The sequence below is a fragment of the Cetorhinus maximus genome, chromosome 32 (assembly GCF_964194155.1).
Source record: "Cetorhinus maximus chromosome 32, sCetMax3.hap1.1, whole genome shotgun sequence".
Classification (NCBI taxonomy): domain Eukaryota; kingdom Metazoa; phylum Chordata; class Chondrichthyes; order Lamniformes; family Cetorhinidae; genus Cetorhinus; species Cetorhinus maximus.
In genome coordinates, this window is record NC_135910.1 from 18,388,568 (window position 1) to 18,404,496 (window position 15,929).

A 15,929-nucleotide genomic window follows, 5' to 3' on the forward strand; every position below is an offset into this window, starting at 1 on the left:
ACTGTGCCCATCTGCAGAATCTGTCCCAACATCCGGCAGCAGAAACCACTTAATTATGCGTAAAAATGCCTGCCCCTCTTTCCAGCGCTTACAAAGCATTTTTAAAAAAAATAGTTGAAATGTCACGTAAGGGTTGTTGATCACTGTGGGGAGTTTGCGTGGGGATGGGGTGAGGGGGAGCGACATCATCATTAGGGCTCCTGGGGTTTATGATATAAAAGGAAAAGGAATATGTCAAGTTAACTTTCACATTCTGACACAGAAGCCTGGCCGATCAGAGCACAATTTTCCAACCAAAGTACCTTGTCCGGTACAGGTGAGCTGCCAGGGTACACACCTGTCACTGGGTCTCTCTCTCTCACACGGAGACACAGTGTCTAATTCTGCCCTGTTGCTTCTCACCGTTACTCTCAATGCAAAGAGCTGCAGAACCCTGCGTATTAAAAAATAAATCAAAAGGTATTGGTATAGACTGCGATTGCTTTCCTTTGTCAACCTCCCTACTGTGGGGTACAACAAACTTTACTAACTGCGTCCTTCTAAACCACGCAGCTCTCAAGGGCAATTAGGGATGGGCAACAAATGCTGGCCTTGCCCACACCCAGGAACAAATAAAAAGCGAAAAAAAATAAAAATAAAAATAAAAGCGGATTTCTCTCTCGCACGCATAGGAAAACACAACCCGGAACGCACAGAAACAGAGGGCGGGGCTTTCTGCGGCCCGCCCGCTGCCGGGATCTTCCGGTCCCGCCGCAAGCCAGTGTGGTCCCACCCGCAACGGGGAGGGGGGGGGGCCGGAAAATCCCGGCCAGAGAGCGCGCGCGGGTGTTTATCAACGTCTCCCCCCGAGCCACCGTTTTGTTAAGGTCACGCCCAACGCCCCCCTCCCCACCGGCCCAGCTCACTTCAGTGGAATCAGGGGGTACATTTTCTTCCGGTAAAACTGCGTTTTACCATCACCCCGACAATTTAGGATTGCAAAAAAAAAAACCATCCAATCGCGGGCCAGCAGCGGCCCAGATCCCGGAATTTTCCCATCCCGGCCCCGGTTGTACTCCTGAAGCAGAAACACCCGCAGGCTGAACAATGTAAACTGACCAATTTCAACTCAAAAAAAAAATTATTAAACAACCCATGAGCTGCCTATTCCTGCGAATAACTATAATGAACAGAATTTGTAAATATAAATATATAATCTAAATATTTTAATTTACCCTCACCCAACTTGCCCAGCTCATCTTTCATTTTCTCTCGACTTGCCTTTAGTAATCTCTTTCTGGCAGGTGAAAGGAAAATGCGAGTTGGTGGAATTCACACTCCCCCCCACCCCCACCCCCCCACCCCGAGTGAGTGCCTGGCCATTCCCGGGTGCGGGGTGGTTGAAATTGAAATAAACCTTTTCCGACTAGGGAACGCTGGGCTACGTCTGCAGTTTGTTCCAAAGTTGCAGCTGGTGGATAGGAGGGAGCGACAGTCATCACTGTAACTTCCAAAACCTCCACACGGGCTGTTTTCCACCCCCCCCACCCCGCCCCCCCCCAAGGATCTTTGTGGTCAAGCTAGTTTCATTTTAGCTTTCAAAGGAGGAGTGAGGTTTACGGTTGCCAACCCTCCAGGAATCTCCAGGAATTAAAGGTTAATCTTCAGGAGACTGCTGGGAACAACCCAGGAGGAAAATAAAAATCACAGGCATTATAATCTCCCAGCCATCACCAACCCACCCCACCCCCCTCCTCCCTCCCCATTTGCTTTGAACACTTTCGTTTACTGGTTGTTAATGTATTGGAGATTGGGAGGGAATGTGACAGATTGGCTGTCAACCAAGAACCATTTAATTGGGTCCCAGTTAGTTGGGGGGGGAGGTGGTAAACTGGAAGGAAGGATGCATCAGGTGACCTGCAGGAGTTGTTTGGGATGAGACTGAGAGGTTGGACAAGTCAGGCAGCCAATGGCAAGGTGGCTGAGGTATGAGCTTCCCCAGTGAAACCTCCAGGAAGTCGTCCAACGAGAGCCGGCAACCCTGGTAAGGTAACAAGGGAATCTCTTAAAGACAAGGGTTCGAGAGAGTCCCTACCAACCATCCCTCCGAGCTGCATAGCATACCAAGAGCACGTCTGCAGGCCACGCACATTTTGGGTCCCCTTAAATTCTGCGCCCAAAATGGCCAGGCAAAGAAATTTAAGGGGGGGCAGGTGGGGGGGCACAGAATTAAACAAACTGCGTGCGTGCTCCGAGAAAAAAGTATAATCAGGTCCCTGCACCATTCAACAATCAACGCCAATACCAAAGGTCATTTCACTAAACCATCCTTCCAAGGTTGAAGGAGGAGTGGGGGATTGAAGAAAGAACTGAGAATTTAAGCAAGGCTGGAGCTGGAGGAAACTATAGACGATTTAAAAAAAGAATGACGCTAAGATAGGAGATTTCAGCTCAGCGGCTGTACCGAGCGGGACGCTGAATCCTGGGTGATGGCCCCAAACATCGAAGGTGGTCGCAGTGTGATCAATGCTCATTGGCGCCCATTCACGGATGCCAGCTTGATATCACTGCCTCCATCTTTAGCTGACAAGAAGGGCCAATATGGCACTGGGGGGGCGGGGGGGAAGGGGGTTGGGGGAAGTGGGGAACACAGGGGTGCCAAGAGAGTCACAACTGAATTCTGTCCCCCAGGGTGGAAACTGGAGAAAGGAAAGGCCCCATAGGAAGGAGGAGAACCCATTTCACACAAGTACTGGCACTTCTGACTTCATTAATGTTAATGAATGTTCTCACAATCGGAAAGGACTGTGCACACTCCAAGGAAGACTCAAAAACCATGTTTATGTGGATTTTTTTTTTTGGTTAAGGTACATTGGTCAATCATCTAGTTAGCCATTTGAATTTATCACGAACCAACTCTCATGTTCCACACCTTTAGGTTGCTTCACCCTTTTATCCTTAACTAGAGCAAGGACACAGGGCTCCAAAGGCAAGTTGTATTGTGCCTTCTCTGACCCTGTGACCCTGCCGTCCAACCTGTCATAAAAAGGTACAAGCTCCAACGTGAGAGTCGGCAATCTCATCACAGGTTACACTGGGAGGGTTATCACTGCATCTTTCACTAATGTTAAAAGCCTCAAGAACGCATTGAGCAAGATCGTTTTTGGATGCAATGTTTATAAAATACCACAATGGTAGGTTCACATAAAGGGATACCATCTCTTTAATGAGCTGTGTGGTGGTTCTACAGCACAGCCATCGTACCAACATTGGGAAAAAATACGAGTCGGACAGACTGAGTCATCTAGTGTAAGTTCTAGCTCCAAGGCCTCCGTTGTGATTGGGTGCAAGATAGCTGTCTGAGTGGGGAGTGGGGGAAAAGGGTGAAGAGTTCATTTCTGAGGAATTGTACAGGGATGACACTGGGTTTTGAGCTACTGACACGGACTGTGGCTGTCTTAAGTTCAGGATACTGTCAATAGCACTCTGCAAATGCTCATTCAATGTGTCATCCTGAGGACTGTCACTGGAGAAACTGGCATTGTCCATGTCAAACGACTCCGACTTGCTCCGCTTGGCAGGCGGGAGCGTCAGTTCCCAGGACCCGTCTGGAGGGTCTGCTTTGATGACGCCGTGCATTAACTCGTCCTCAACGTCCGACAGCTCCTTCATGAGTCCGCCAGCGCCATCGTCGGCTCTCCCACCAGGAGGCTCCTCCGATTTGGGAGGCAGGGGGTCCGTGTGGGTTCGAGCCTTCCTAGTGAAGTTCGAGACCTTTGCACTTTCCCCAGCCCTGCCTCTCCCAGTTCTCACCTTCGGGCTCTCCGCAGATTTGCAAGTGGCTATGACGCTTTTGGAAGTTTCCTCACACTTGGACACTGCTTCCCTCCTGCTGTCCTCCTCCTTAACAGGCCCACCCTGAGATGGGTTCATGGCAGTTCTATCGGCTGAAAGCGACTGCACATTGTCCCGATACGTCTTGCGTGGCGGCAGCTTACAATAGTTGGCACTACGGGGCGATTTGTTCTCAGCTGGAGACGGCGTCGCGTGATCAAGAGTTCCGTTCATCTGGCCGATGCTGGTCACCACCGGACATTCTGTGCTCTTAATGACGGAGCTCGTGGTGACAGACTGATGGACCGGGTCAAGGGCCGTGTTGTGAACCACCTTGCTGAGGCCCGCCTCCTGCTTTATCTTCAGCTTCAAGCCAATCCTGCTCCGCGCCTCGTACGTCTTCATGGGAGGCGGCCGGCTGCGTGTGTGGAGAGTCTCATCGTCACCGTCCCTTGCCCACGAGACAGAAGGGGAGCCGCCCGAGTGCTTGATGACCAATTTCGTGGGGTGGACCTGCGTGGCAGTTTGAGTTGAGGGAACTCGAGGGGTTTCGAGTAAAGCTGTTGAAGTGTTACAGGAGGGGGATGGAGAAGAGGTAGCGAGGCTATGGGATCTGGAGGAAGATGCCACATATTCGTCTGCAGTGGGGGTGGGGGAAAAAGAACAATAAATTAAATTTGAAAACATTTTGTTTTTACACTTTCTTCCCCCTCCATCATTCACTCTTCCTCTCCTGCATCAATCTTAAATTTCCTTTCCTCGTTTTTAAATCCCCCCCCCAAGGCCTCACCCCGCTCCCCCCACCGATCTCTGTAATCTCCTCCAGACCCACAACTCTCCAAGATATCTGTGGCTCCTCTAGTTTGAACATTTAATGATTTTAATCTCTCCGCCATCAGCGGCTGTGCCCTCTGGTGCATGAGTTCGAAGATCTGGAGGTCCCTTCCTAAACCACACCGTCTCGCTCGCTCTCCCCTCCTTTAAGACAGTCCTTAAAATCTACCTCTTTAAGCAAGTTTTTGGCCACCTGTCCTAATATCTCCCAATGTAAGATCAGTGTTAAATTTTGTCTGCCAACTCTCCTGTGAAACACCCTGGGATGTTTTACGATGCCAAAGACGCTATATAAATATGAATCGTTGTTGGTGTTACCACCTAGTTAATGCCAAGTTTACAGATTCTGACACATCTGTTCTGTGTTTCCACCGGACTGGGTAATCAGGGCAAAAGGAACTATTCTTATTTTTGTTCTGGTAACTAAGCAATTTATTCTGTGCGTAATGCAGGGTTTGAGTTGACTCATCGCTTGTGTAAACTTCATAGTTCAGCTTTTCAGGCATTTTCAATAATTCATTGATTATTTTAAAATTGGCAAAAAAGAGAGGAAGATAAGGAGAATTTTTACAAAAAAGCCAGTTATGATGGTTTGGAATGTGCTGCTAGAGGGTGTGGTGGCACCAGATTCAATAATAACTTACAAAAGGGATTTTAAAAAAGGAAAAGAAATTGCAGTGTAGTGGAGAAAGAGCAGGGAAAGTGGGACTAATTGGATGGCACTTTCAAAGAGCCATCAGACACGATGGGCTGAATGGCCACCGTCTGTGCTGCTAGACTTTATGGGGTGGATTTAAAGGAGTTGACGGGGGTCCCGTCCACCAGCTGAAAAGCCGGCTAAGAGGAGCCTCCTTTGGCCCTGAATGTGGCAGGTCTTCCCCCAATCAAGCGCTTACCTGGACAGTGTTGGGCCTTCCCTAGGATCAAGGACCCCAGTGGGGTAGAAGCCCCGCCCACCAAGAGCTGCCAATCAACCAGAGGCCAGCAACTCTACTGAATGCCAGCGTCACCAGGGAGGTGGTTGGTGGCTACCGTTGGTACAGCACCTACCCGAGGTCTAGGATCGCCGCTGGATCCCAGGCCACAGGCGAGTGATGGCGGCTGGGTGGGGTGGGGGGGGGAAATCGCAGAGGAGGCAGCAAGGACAGGGGGTGGGTAGCTCCCCACCCACCCCCCGCACCAACTTCCCAGTGCCAGGTACCTCAATCAGGTACTCAGTGGCTTTGGACGAACGACTTCCCCGCTGGGAGCGCACAAGCAAACGTCTGGCTGTCGTGGTCCACACATAGTGAAGCCCCCGCCCACCTGCTGGGTTAACTGCCCACTTAAGGGCCTCAATTGGCAGCAGGGTTTCCTCCATGGACATAAACCGGGTAGAGGTGGGAAGGCAGCAGGATCCCTACCCACCATCCTCCTGCCTGGTTAAGTCACGCCTGCCACCAAACATGCCACATTAAATCCTGCTCCGTGACTCTATTTCACTCTGCACACGAGGCACACGGGTACTGGGGCCTCCGCTGGTCCAAATAGAGACAGTTTCCAGCCTTCCGCAGCGCGCACACCTCCTGTCTTTGTCCAGACTGAGAACCAGATGGAGTTGACCAGAGGATCACGGACCATCTGAATCTCTCCCAGTTCTCAACTTCACAGCAAACTTCCTGCCCACACCCGGTCCAAAGAGCCCGGCACGGTCAGGAAATTGCCGGACAGTTTAACACAGCCAGACGGGATCTTCACTGAGGGGTTAGGTCAGATCGGGAAGGGGTCAGGTCGGATTGGGAAAGGTTCAGGTTGGATTGGGAAGGGGTCGGGTCAGATCGGGAAGGGGTCAAGTCGGATCGGGAAGGGGTCAGGTCGGATCGGGAAGGTCTCCGATCGACCTCGCACCCTTTATCAGAACCGTGAAAGGAGCGAGTCCTGCCCTGGGGGCTCGGTCGCTGGCACCAGCCTTACCCGGTTTCTCTTTCGCGAGCTGCTTGTCGGTGGTTAGGGATGTCTTCTCTTCCTGAATGAACATCCTGTCAATCATCACCATCTCAGCAGACGGACTCAGTCTCTGTAAAGTCAGAAAGACACCACTTCATTGTTGAGTCCAAACCAACAATTTCCTCTCCCAAGATCAGAGTGAAGTGTAATTTACAGACTGAAACCCTCGTTATGTGAAATAATCCAAACTTCCCTCACTTTAGTCCACAGCTGTCATGGCGACAGTCTTCACAGAAATTGTCAACAGAAACTAACCTTATATTGAGAGCATTAAAATTCTCCACCACCACCCCTGGTCCCGTATGAAGGGAGGGAGTGTGGCCCTGCCCATCTGTAAAACCCCAGCCACATGGCACCTGAAGCAACTCGGCTCCCTGTCAGGCCTGGGTGATGCTGATCACAAAGTGGTGGGAGTGAGGCAGGCGGAGGAGTGGTGGGGGGTGGCACAGCGGAACGGAGGCCAGGCTGGGGGGGTGGGGGAGGAAGGAGAGGCCTGGGGGTGGGGGCGAGCCTGGGGAGGGGGGAGGGAAACGGAGACGAGGGCAGGTGGGGTGGGGCGGTGGTGAGGGCGCTGGGGGGAGGCGAGCTCACACATAAGGGGTCTTTGAAATAAAAGGTATTTAAATGAAACACACGGACCTGAAATCCACCTTTTTAAAGCTGCCATTGATTAAGCACAGCAAGTGTGCAAGCAGCTGGTTACCTGGATTTGACTATTTAGAGAATGTTGCCCCTAACGGACAAACCAGATTGGAAACTGCATGAGCTAACCATCCTCTAGGCCCTCGAGAGCCCATTGCAGGAGAGCGAGTCCCTCACACAGAGATGGGCCTTTGTGGTCTCGGCAGAGCACAGTTCAACTGGGATGCCACAGAACTCACAAAAGCTAATGCAAGATCTTGGCTTTATGAATCGATATCGGTTGCTTTTTTTCCTGGCAAATAATCTACAGGCAACTGTTTACCTTTGCTGATCAATTCCCTAGTCTTACACAGCTCTGTGGTCAAGCTGCTAGCTCTCCGGTGCTGGTCTGGTTTTGTTGTCCTCATATTGAAATAGGCACCGCGTTGGCCTGTTTCCAATTTATCAATAACTCCTTTGTGTTCAGCTCATCAATGACTCACAAATCCCCTCCCTAGACTCCCTCAGGGCACTGGGGACAAAGTATTATTTCCCCCCTGGTGATTTGTGGGTTTCGAGGCCTATCGAGCGGTCTCCAGGCACAGCGCAGACTCGCTGCAGAGCTGGGATCTCCCAGCTCCTCCTGGACTTGCTTCCTCCAGCTGCAACCTCAGGGAGGTAGCCAAATAACTCATCCATCTGCCCATAACACCATCCTGCAGGTCCCTCCCCGCCTCCCCCAACCCAAGTGAAAGTGCCAATGGAACCCCTCACCGCAGCAGCTTTGCGCTACTGCAACGTGGTGGAACCAGACTGACACTGACCTGGACCCACGTCACCCCAGTGTCGCCCGGAGTGTCGATGTCAATGTAATTAGTCTGGCCCAGGTCGTAATGCCGTTGCAGGAGGCTGAAAGATCAGTGCTGAAATCAAATGTGGCACCCAATCTCCTCCCATCCCCTTCCCCAGCCACAGAAAGCAAAGATCCCATATCAGATGTCTCAGTGTCAGGGATGGTGTGCACAGAAACCAGAAGCAGAGATTGTTACCCTAGCCTCCTCGAACAGCAGCATTCTGTATTTATTCAGCATAGCCTGGGTCCGTTTTAATAGCTGTGTCGATACAGCCTCAAATTCTTCATCCACTGAAACAGAGAAAGATTTTGCTGCTTTATATTTCAATTATGAAACACATATTTTTAAAATTAACAAAAGCACCTGGGAGGAAAGGGAGATTAGATCTAAGTATGTAAAGATGGTGCAAATCCCCTCCGATATCCCAGGTGCAATACAGTGGAACTCTCAGCAAAGGTTTTTTTTTGTTCAGTGGGAAAGGGGAAATCTGGCCATTGTGATAAAACACAATAAATGGAACTTTCTGGAATTGCACAGAGGGCTGTCAACATCTGAAAGTGGAAGAGTGGAACTGGCTGGTGTTCTCAGTGGGACTTTCAAAATCACAACAGCACAGGAGGCAGTTCAGCCCATCGTGTCTGTGCCAGCTCTTTGAAAGAGCTAATTATTCCCACTCCCCTGCTCTTGCCCAAGGCCCTGCACTTTTTTCCCTTTCAAGTATTTATCCAACTCCCCCGTTTGAGAGTTGCTGTTGAATCTGCTCTCACTGGCCTTTCAGGCAACGCATTCCGGATCACAACAACTTGCTGTGATTTCTCATCTCCGTCTGCTTCTTTTGCCAGTTATCTTAAATTGCTGTCCTCTAGTTGCTGACCTCCTGCCACTTGACACATTATTTACTCAAACTCTTTTGACCCTTCATTGTAAAAGGTTAGAGGATGAGTTTACATGTTAACTGGCCTGTCCTCTTCCAGACTCGCTCTGGATTACCCAGAAACTTGGTTTTCATTCATGCTCATACACCAACAACTGGGACAAGACGGGGAAAACTGGGAGATTCTTTAATCCCATTCCATTCGCTCCCTCCACCACCGACGCACAGTAGCAGCAGTGTGTGTACCACCTACAAGATGCACTGCAGGAATTAACCAAGGCTCCTTAGACAGCACCTTCCAAACCCACGACCACTACCATCTAGAAGGGCAAGGGAAGCAGACACATGGGAACACCAACATCTGCAAGTTCCCCTCCCAGCCACTCACCATCCTGATTTGGAAATATATCGCCGTTCCTTCACTGTCACTGGGTCAAAATCCTGGAACCCCCTTCCTAACAGCACTGTGGGTGTACCTACATCACATGGACTGCAGCGGTTCAAGAAGCGGCTCACCCCCACCTTCTCAAGGGGCAATTAAGGACGGGCAATAAATGCTGACCCAGCCAGCGCCACCCATAACCCATGAATGAAAAAAAGACTCACTTTGAACCGGACAACATACTTCAACAACCCTCTGAAGAAGAGTCATACGGACTCGAAACGTTAACTTTGTTTCTCTCTCCACAGATGCTGTCAGACCTGCTGAGTTTTTCCCACATTTTCTGCTTTTGCAACACACTTCAACAACTATTTATAAGTTTGTATTTATGCTCTACAAGATGATAAGAAATGCTGATGCATTGAGAAAAGGCAGCCACCCCATGTCTCTACCAGTCTCGGAATAAATCCAGCTTAAAAATCTGCATGTGTGAACTTCAGCCAAGATCACTGTAAAGTTAGTTCCACTGTGCTGTCTACTGACTGGTGCTGAACAACCACTGCACGCAGGAACGGTGCGCAACGAGGAAAGGTTTACACACAGGATCCTGTGAACTGGGCGCTAGGGATGGAACAAGGCAATGCCAGGGGAGTTCCGTGGAGCACAACTGTGCACCCGAGGGAGTGATTGTAGACAACAGACGGGTCGCAGCACAGGGCAAGCACAGTGATGTGACAGAACAGTGCTGTGGAAAGGGCGGGTGGGAGGTTTGGGAATGAACATTTATAAGCAACCCCCCCCCCGCCCGCCCGCAGAGCTCACCTTTGCTGTGCTCCTCGCCAGACGGCAGTGTCCCCTGGTAAAGGTGATACGGCAGCAGCCGGTGGACCATGTCTTCATATGACCGGAAACAGGACTTGTAGTCTGGGTGTAGCACTGCATCCTGATGCTTGTGGAGGCTGTCCAGTATCCTGAAATTGGAGCAGAGACACGCTGCTTTAGGAGGGAGGGGGTGCTGCAAACAGCTCTAGGAATGCTCCAGTTACAGAACAGCCCAAAACTAGAGCTCATCAATCTTAAGACAATCGGGAATTCAGGAGAAACTTCTCCACCCAGAGAGAGTGGGGAGAATGTGGAACTCGCCACCGCCAAGGTGTGGTTGAGGTGGATAGTATAGATACATTTAGGGGAAGCTGGATAAACGTGAGGGAGAAAGGAACGGGGGGGGATGGTGGCGGGTGGGAGAAGGCAGCTCGTTTGTAGCATAAACACCAGCAGAGAGCAGCTGGATTTGAATGGCCCCTTTCTGAACTGTAAATTCCGTGTACCGGCTGCAGAATGGTGTAAATTACAACAGCAACAATGTAGGAACAGGAGGAGGGAGGCCATTCAGCCCCTCAAGCCTATTGCGCCATTCAATTAGATCATGGCTGATCTGCATCTTCACTCCATTCACCCACCTCAGTTTCCTTGGGTTTTTTTTTCCCTTATCCAACAAAAACCTATCAAACTGAGTTTTGAAATGTTTTAATTGATCCTCAGCATCAACAGCTTTTTGTGGGAGGGAGTTCCAGTTTTCCGCTCCCCTTTTGTGTGAAAAATGCTCCCTGACATCACCCCTCACAGCCTAGCTTGGATCTGAAGATTCTGCCCCTTTGGTCTTCACTGCCCAGGGGGAATGGTGTAAACAATCAGCTCCTTCAATTATTTTCACCTCTTCAATTTGATCATCTCTTAATCTTCTATATTCAAGGGAATGCAGTCTGGTTTATGCAACCCTTTTAGAGCCCTGGTATCAGTCTGGGGAATCTGCGCTGCACCCCCTCCAAGACCCAATATCTGCTTTCAGAAACCAACACAGCACTCCGAGGGTCTAACAAGAGCTTTATATAAGAACTTACATTTATTTACCAACATACAAACTAGGAGCAGGAGGAGGCCACTCAGCCCCTCGAGCCTGCTCCGCCATTCAATAAGATCACGACTGATCTGATTGTCACCTCAACCCCACATTGCCGCCTACCTCCGATAGCCTTTCACCCCCTCCTTCTCAGTCAAGAATCTATCTAGCTCTGCCTTAAAAATATTCAAAGGCTCTGCTTCCATTGATTTTTGAGGAAGAGCGTTCGAAAGACTTACAACTGTCAGAAAAAAATTTCTCCTCATCTGTCTTAAATGAGCGACCCCTTATTTTTAAACAGTGACCCCCCAGTCCTAGATTCTCCCACAAGAGGAAACATCCTCTCCACATCCACCCTGTCAAGATCTTAAAGATTTCAATCAAGTTGCCTCTTAATCTCCTAAATTCCAGTGGATACAAGCCTAATCTGTCCTCATAAAACAACCCACCCATTCCTGGTATTAGTTTAGTAAATCTTCTCTGGACTACTTCTAACACATTTACATCCTTCCTTAAATAAGGAGACCAGTACTGTACACAATACTCCAGGCGTGGTCTCATCAGTGCCCTGTATAACTGAAGCATAACCTCCCTACTTATGTAATCAATTCCCCCCGCAATAAACGATAACATTTGACTAGCTTTCTTAATTTCTTGCTGGTGTCTATAAGATAGGGAAGTGGAGATGATGAGGGTTTAGGGGGGGAATGATAAGGGTTTAGGGGGAATTCTAGAACCATAGGGATCAAAGGCGGAACGGGGAGGGATTTAGCGATTTCAGCAGATTAATTCAATAACTGTTGCCGAAAAATTCACTTACACAGCTTCCTTTGTTGGTTTCAGGGACACTGGCGCCTTCAATCCTCCCAACTTATTGTCCATCTGTGAAACATTATCAGGAGAAGGAGACATTGAATATGGGAATATTTCCAATAACCAATGCAAAGGAAAGCTGGTGCCAAAAAACCGAGGGAGGTCAAAGGGAAATATCGAACATCATCTTACAATGGCAGCAGCAATTTTAAAACAAAACGGTCAACATCCTGTGTTTTTATTCTTTCACAGGATATGGGCATCACTGGCCAGGCCAGCATTTGTTCCCCATGCCTAATTGCCCCTTGAGAAGGTGGTGGTGAGCTGCCTTCTTGAACCGCTGCAGTCCATGTGGTGTGGGTACACCCACAGTGCTGTTAGGGAGGGAGCTCCAGGGTTTTGATGATAATTCAGTTGTTGGCTAATCATAGCAACCTACCTCTGTCAATGGGTCTACAACAGACTCAGACAGGTGGTGAGGAAAACCCCCAGTGATGAAGAACTTTGGGAACCATAGGTCCAAAGTCACCCGTTCCTCCCAACACACTCCACACAGCATATGTCTTGCCTGGATGAGCGCAGCTCCAACAATACTCAAGAAGCTCGACACCATCCAGAAGAAAGCAGCCCACTTGATTAGCATCCCATCCACAAACATTCACTCCCTCCACCACCGACGCACAGTAGCAGCAGTGTGTGCACATCTAAAAGTTGCACTGCAGGAATTCACCAAGGCTCTTTCGACAGCACCTTCCAAACCCACGACCACTACCACCTAGGAGAACTAGGGCAACAGATGCATGGGAACACCACCATCTGCAAGTTCCCCTTCAAGTCACACACTGTCCTAACTTGGGAATATATCACTAATCCTTCACTGTCGCTGGCTCAAAATCCTGGAACTTCCTCCCTAACAGCACTGTGGGTGTACCTACATCACATGGACTGCAGTGGTTCAAGAAGGTGGCTCACCACCACCTTCTCAAGGGCAATTAGGTATGGGCAGCAAATGCTGGCCTTGGAAGCGACACCCATGTCCCATGAAAGAATGAAAAAACAACAAATTAGGTACAGACGGGCTCCCTTCCTTTTGCTGTTGTAGATACAGCCCATAATATAAAAGGAGGTAGCGTTTACCACAACCCAAGAGGGGCTTGCTTCCACTGCTGGGGACAGCAAGCACTGTTGGGAGCAAGTTCCCATCCTGCCAAGCAAATCAGCTATTTCCCCATTCCTCCTATGTACCTGGTGTGCTTGAACAGGGGTTGCTGGCATTAACTGTGTCAGTCCTTTACCAAGCAGCTGGATCTGGATTGGTCCTTTGGTCAAGTTCATATTTAGGCCTGAAATCGAACTGATTACTCCAGGTTTAGTCTGTGAAAAACCAAGCATAATTAACGCATCAGTAGGTCAATGCCTCACACACTGTGGGGGGGGTTAGGAACGTTTGGGGTAAAGGAGTGAGAGACAGAGAATATAATACTACAATTCTGTAAAAATGCACATGCTGCATCGTCAGAGGTGCCACCCTTCAGCTGAGATATTAAACCGAGGTCCAACTTTGGTAGGTACTGAAGGTTCCACGGAGCAGCGAGTTGGCCTGAGCAATATGGCCCCCCTCAGACATCAAACCGGTTCTCCCTTTCACAGCTGGCAATCTTCATTTACAAACCAGTCACCGCGCATCAAAGGAAAAGAATCACGCCAAGTGCTTTGGAACTTTTCAAGATGTGTTGCGAAAGCGAGTTTATTACCCTAAACACAAACATTTACAACATCTACCTGCAGGGCTGGCTGAATCTGGTGCTGCGAGAGAGGCTTCATCTGTATCGGGACTGCTGTTCCCTGCTGCAAGTGGCAGTTGCCTCCAGGTACTCCCCCTGAGATGACTTTGCTGTCTGGGGACCTTGTTGTGGTTGTGGTACCTGCTGTAATGAGTGGGACAATGTTTAATGAGCTATAGGAACAAATTAATGAAGCGATTCACAAGGGCATTAAAGACTGAAGCAATATCAACCTCAGCCCACTGCGCTCACACAGACTGCTCTACCAAATGATACAATTAAACATCAGGAAACACAGCCTACATCGGTAACACTGGGGAACTACTTCTCTGGGTTCAAATCCCACTCCAGGTTTGTCACTCCCAGTGCAGTACAGAAGGAGTGCTGCACGGTCAGTGGTGCCATCTTTCAGCTGAGATATTAAACCGAGGCCCCCATTCGCCCTCTCAGGTGGACGTCAAAGATCCTATGGTATTAATTATTTGTAGAAGAGCGGTGGGTGGGGTGTTCTCTCCAGTGTCCTGGGCAATATTAATTCCTCAAACCAATATCAATAAAACACATTATCTATTCATTATCTCACTGCTACTTGCAGGACGTTGCTGAGTCTCAACAGGGACTACAAAAGAACTTCATTGACTTTAAAGAACTTTCCTTTTATTCCTTCATGGGATGTGGGCGTCGCTGGCTAGGCCAGCATTTTGGCCCATCCCTAACTGCCCTTGTTCAGAGGGCATTAGCCACATTGCTGTGGGTCTGGAGTCACACGTAGGCCAGACCGGGTAAGGACGGCAGATTTCCCTCCCCTAAAGGACATTAGTGAACCAGGTGGGTTTTTACAACAATCGGCAATGGTTTCATGGTCATCATTAGGCTTTTAATTCCAGATTTTACTGAATTTAAATTTCACCATCTGCCGTGGTGGGATTCGAACCCGGCTCCCCAGAGCATTACCCTGGGTCTCTGCAACCGTAGTCCAGTGACAATGCCACTATGCCTCTGGGATGCCCCAAGGCTTTGAAAGGCGCTATATAAATGCATGTTCTATTATGAGAGATACATCACTTGCTTCACAAAACCTTAACACTGTTCAATTCAGGCAGAAAACGGAGGAAGCTACACAGAACAATCAAAGATCGAGAAAGGCTGCACTCAATCTCTTTGCCAAAGTATCTCCCCCCGCCTCTCCCCTCTCCTCCTTCTCTCCCCACCCCCATACCTGCTGAAGATGTCTTCACAAGGACGGATGTCTGTTGCAGAAGCGTTGCCAGAGCTGCCTGACCTCCCCCGTGAGGCTGGGACTTCATACTGGCTGAGGTGGTGTGTACCTGGGCTGGTACATTAGGGGACTGCACCTGATTACTGATCAACATTGTGGGTGCCTGACTGCTCAGCTGGCCGAATCCAGGCGCAGTCTGGTTAGCTGCGGACTGCTTGGCTTGTAGGATGATGTTATGCTGCATCTGTGGAAATAAAACGCATTGCCATGTCTCTGGTTCTGTGTCGGTTCGCACCGACTCTCAGGTAATCGCACAGGATTTACAGCGAAGAAACAAACAGGCCACTCGGCCCGACAGATCCAAGTTAGCCCGTGCCAGCTCCCACCTCCCACTATCGGCAGAGTCAGCACAGCAGGAAGGGGTGGGGGGAGGTATTGGTGGGATTGCGGGAGTGGTGGGGTGGAGGGGAAGGTAGATACTAGGGAGGGTGCAGGAGTGGCAGGTGAACCAGCGTCCACAAGACATTGCCCCAACAGGGAGTCAATATCTTCAAGGTAGAAGGCAAAAGGGAGGTGGAGGATGGTCAGGAGGCAAAAGAAAATAAAAAGTCCAGGTTATAGTTCCTGTGAAACGTTTAGACGTTTTGTTACATGGAAATGGCCAGATAAATGCAGGAAAACCCGCTCATCTTCCTCAGTCTTCATTTTCTCCAACATTTACAGAGGTCAAGTGCAGCAGCACCCCCAATCATCACCCCTCTATTTACCCAAATCCCCCCCACTGACCCCTCCCAGCTCATTTCAGTCCCAGTGTAGTCCCGCTCCTTCAGTGTCCAGGCCCCTCCCCGT

General features: G+C 49.6%; 1 protein-coding gene across 5 annotated transcripts in view; it reads right to left on the reverse strand.

Annotated features, from left to right (window-relative positions):
- Positions 1-2,815: 2,815 nt before the first annotated feature.
- LOC144671339 (BRD4-interacting chromatin-remodeling complex-associated protein-like) overlaps positions 2,816-15,929 on the reverse strand; it is a 95,853-nt gene continuing 82,739 nt past the window's right edge. For 4 of the 5 annotated variants that reach the window (XM_078533176.1, XM_078533178.1, XM_078533175.1 and 1 more), the window contains 8 exons: positions 15,081-15,324; positions 13,860-14,005; positions 13,323-13,451; positions 12,085-12,146; positions 10,187-10,335; positions 8,304-8,398; positions 6,601-6,703; positions 2,816-4,451 (listed from right to left, as the gene is read on the reverse strand). In XM_078533176.1, the coding sequence (XP_078389302.1) occupies positions 3,280-4,451; positions 6,601-6,703; positions 8,304-8,398; positions 10,187-10,335; positions 12,085-12,146; positions 13,323-13,451; positions 13,860-14,005; positions 15,081-15,324 (2,100 nt within the window). In that variant the 3' untranslated portion in view covers positions 2,816-3,279. The remainder of the gene's footprint in view (positions 4,452-6,600; positions 6,704-8,303; positions 8,399-10,186; positions 10,336-12,084; positions 12,147-13,322; positions 13,452-13,859; positions 14,006-15,080; positions 15,325-15,929) is intronic. The other variant, XM_078533177.1, reaches the window with a different exon arrangement.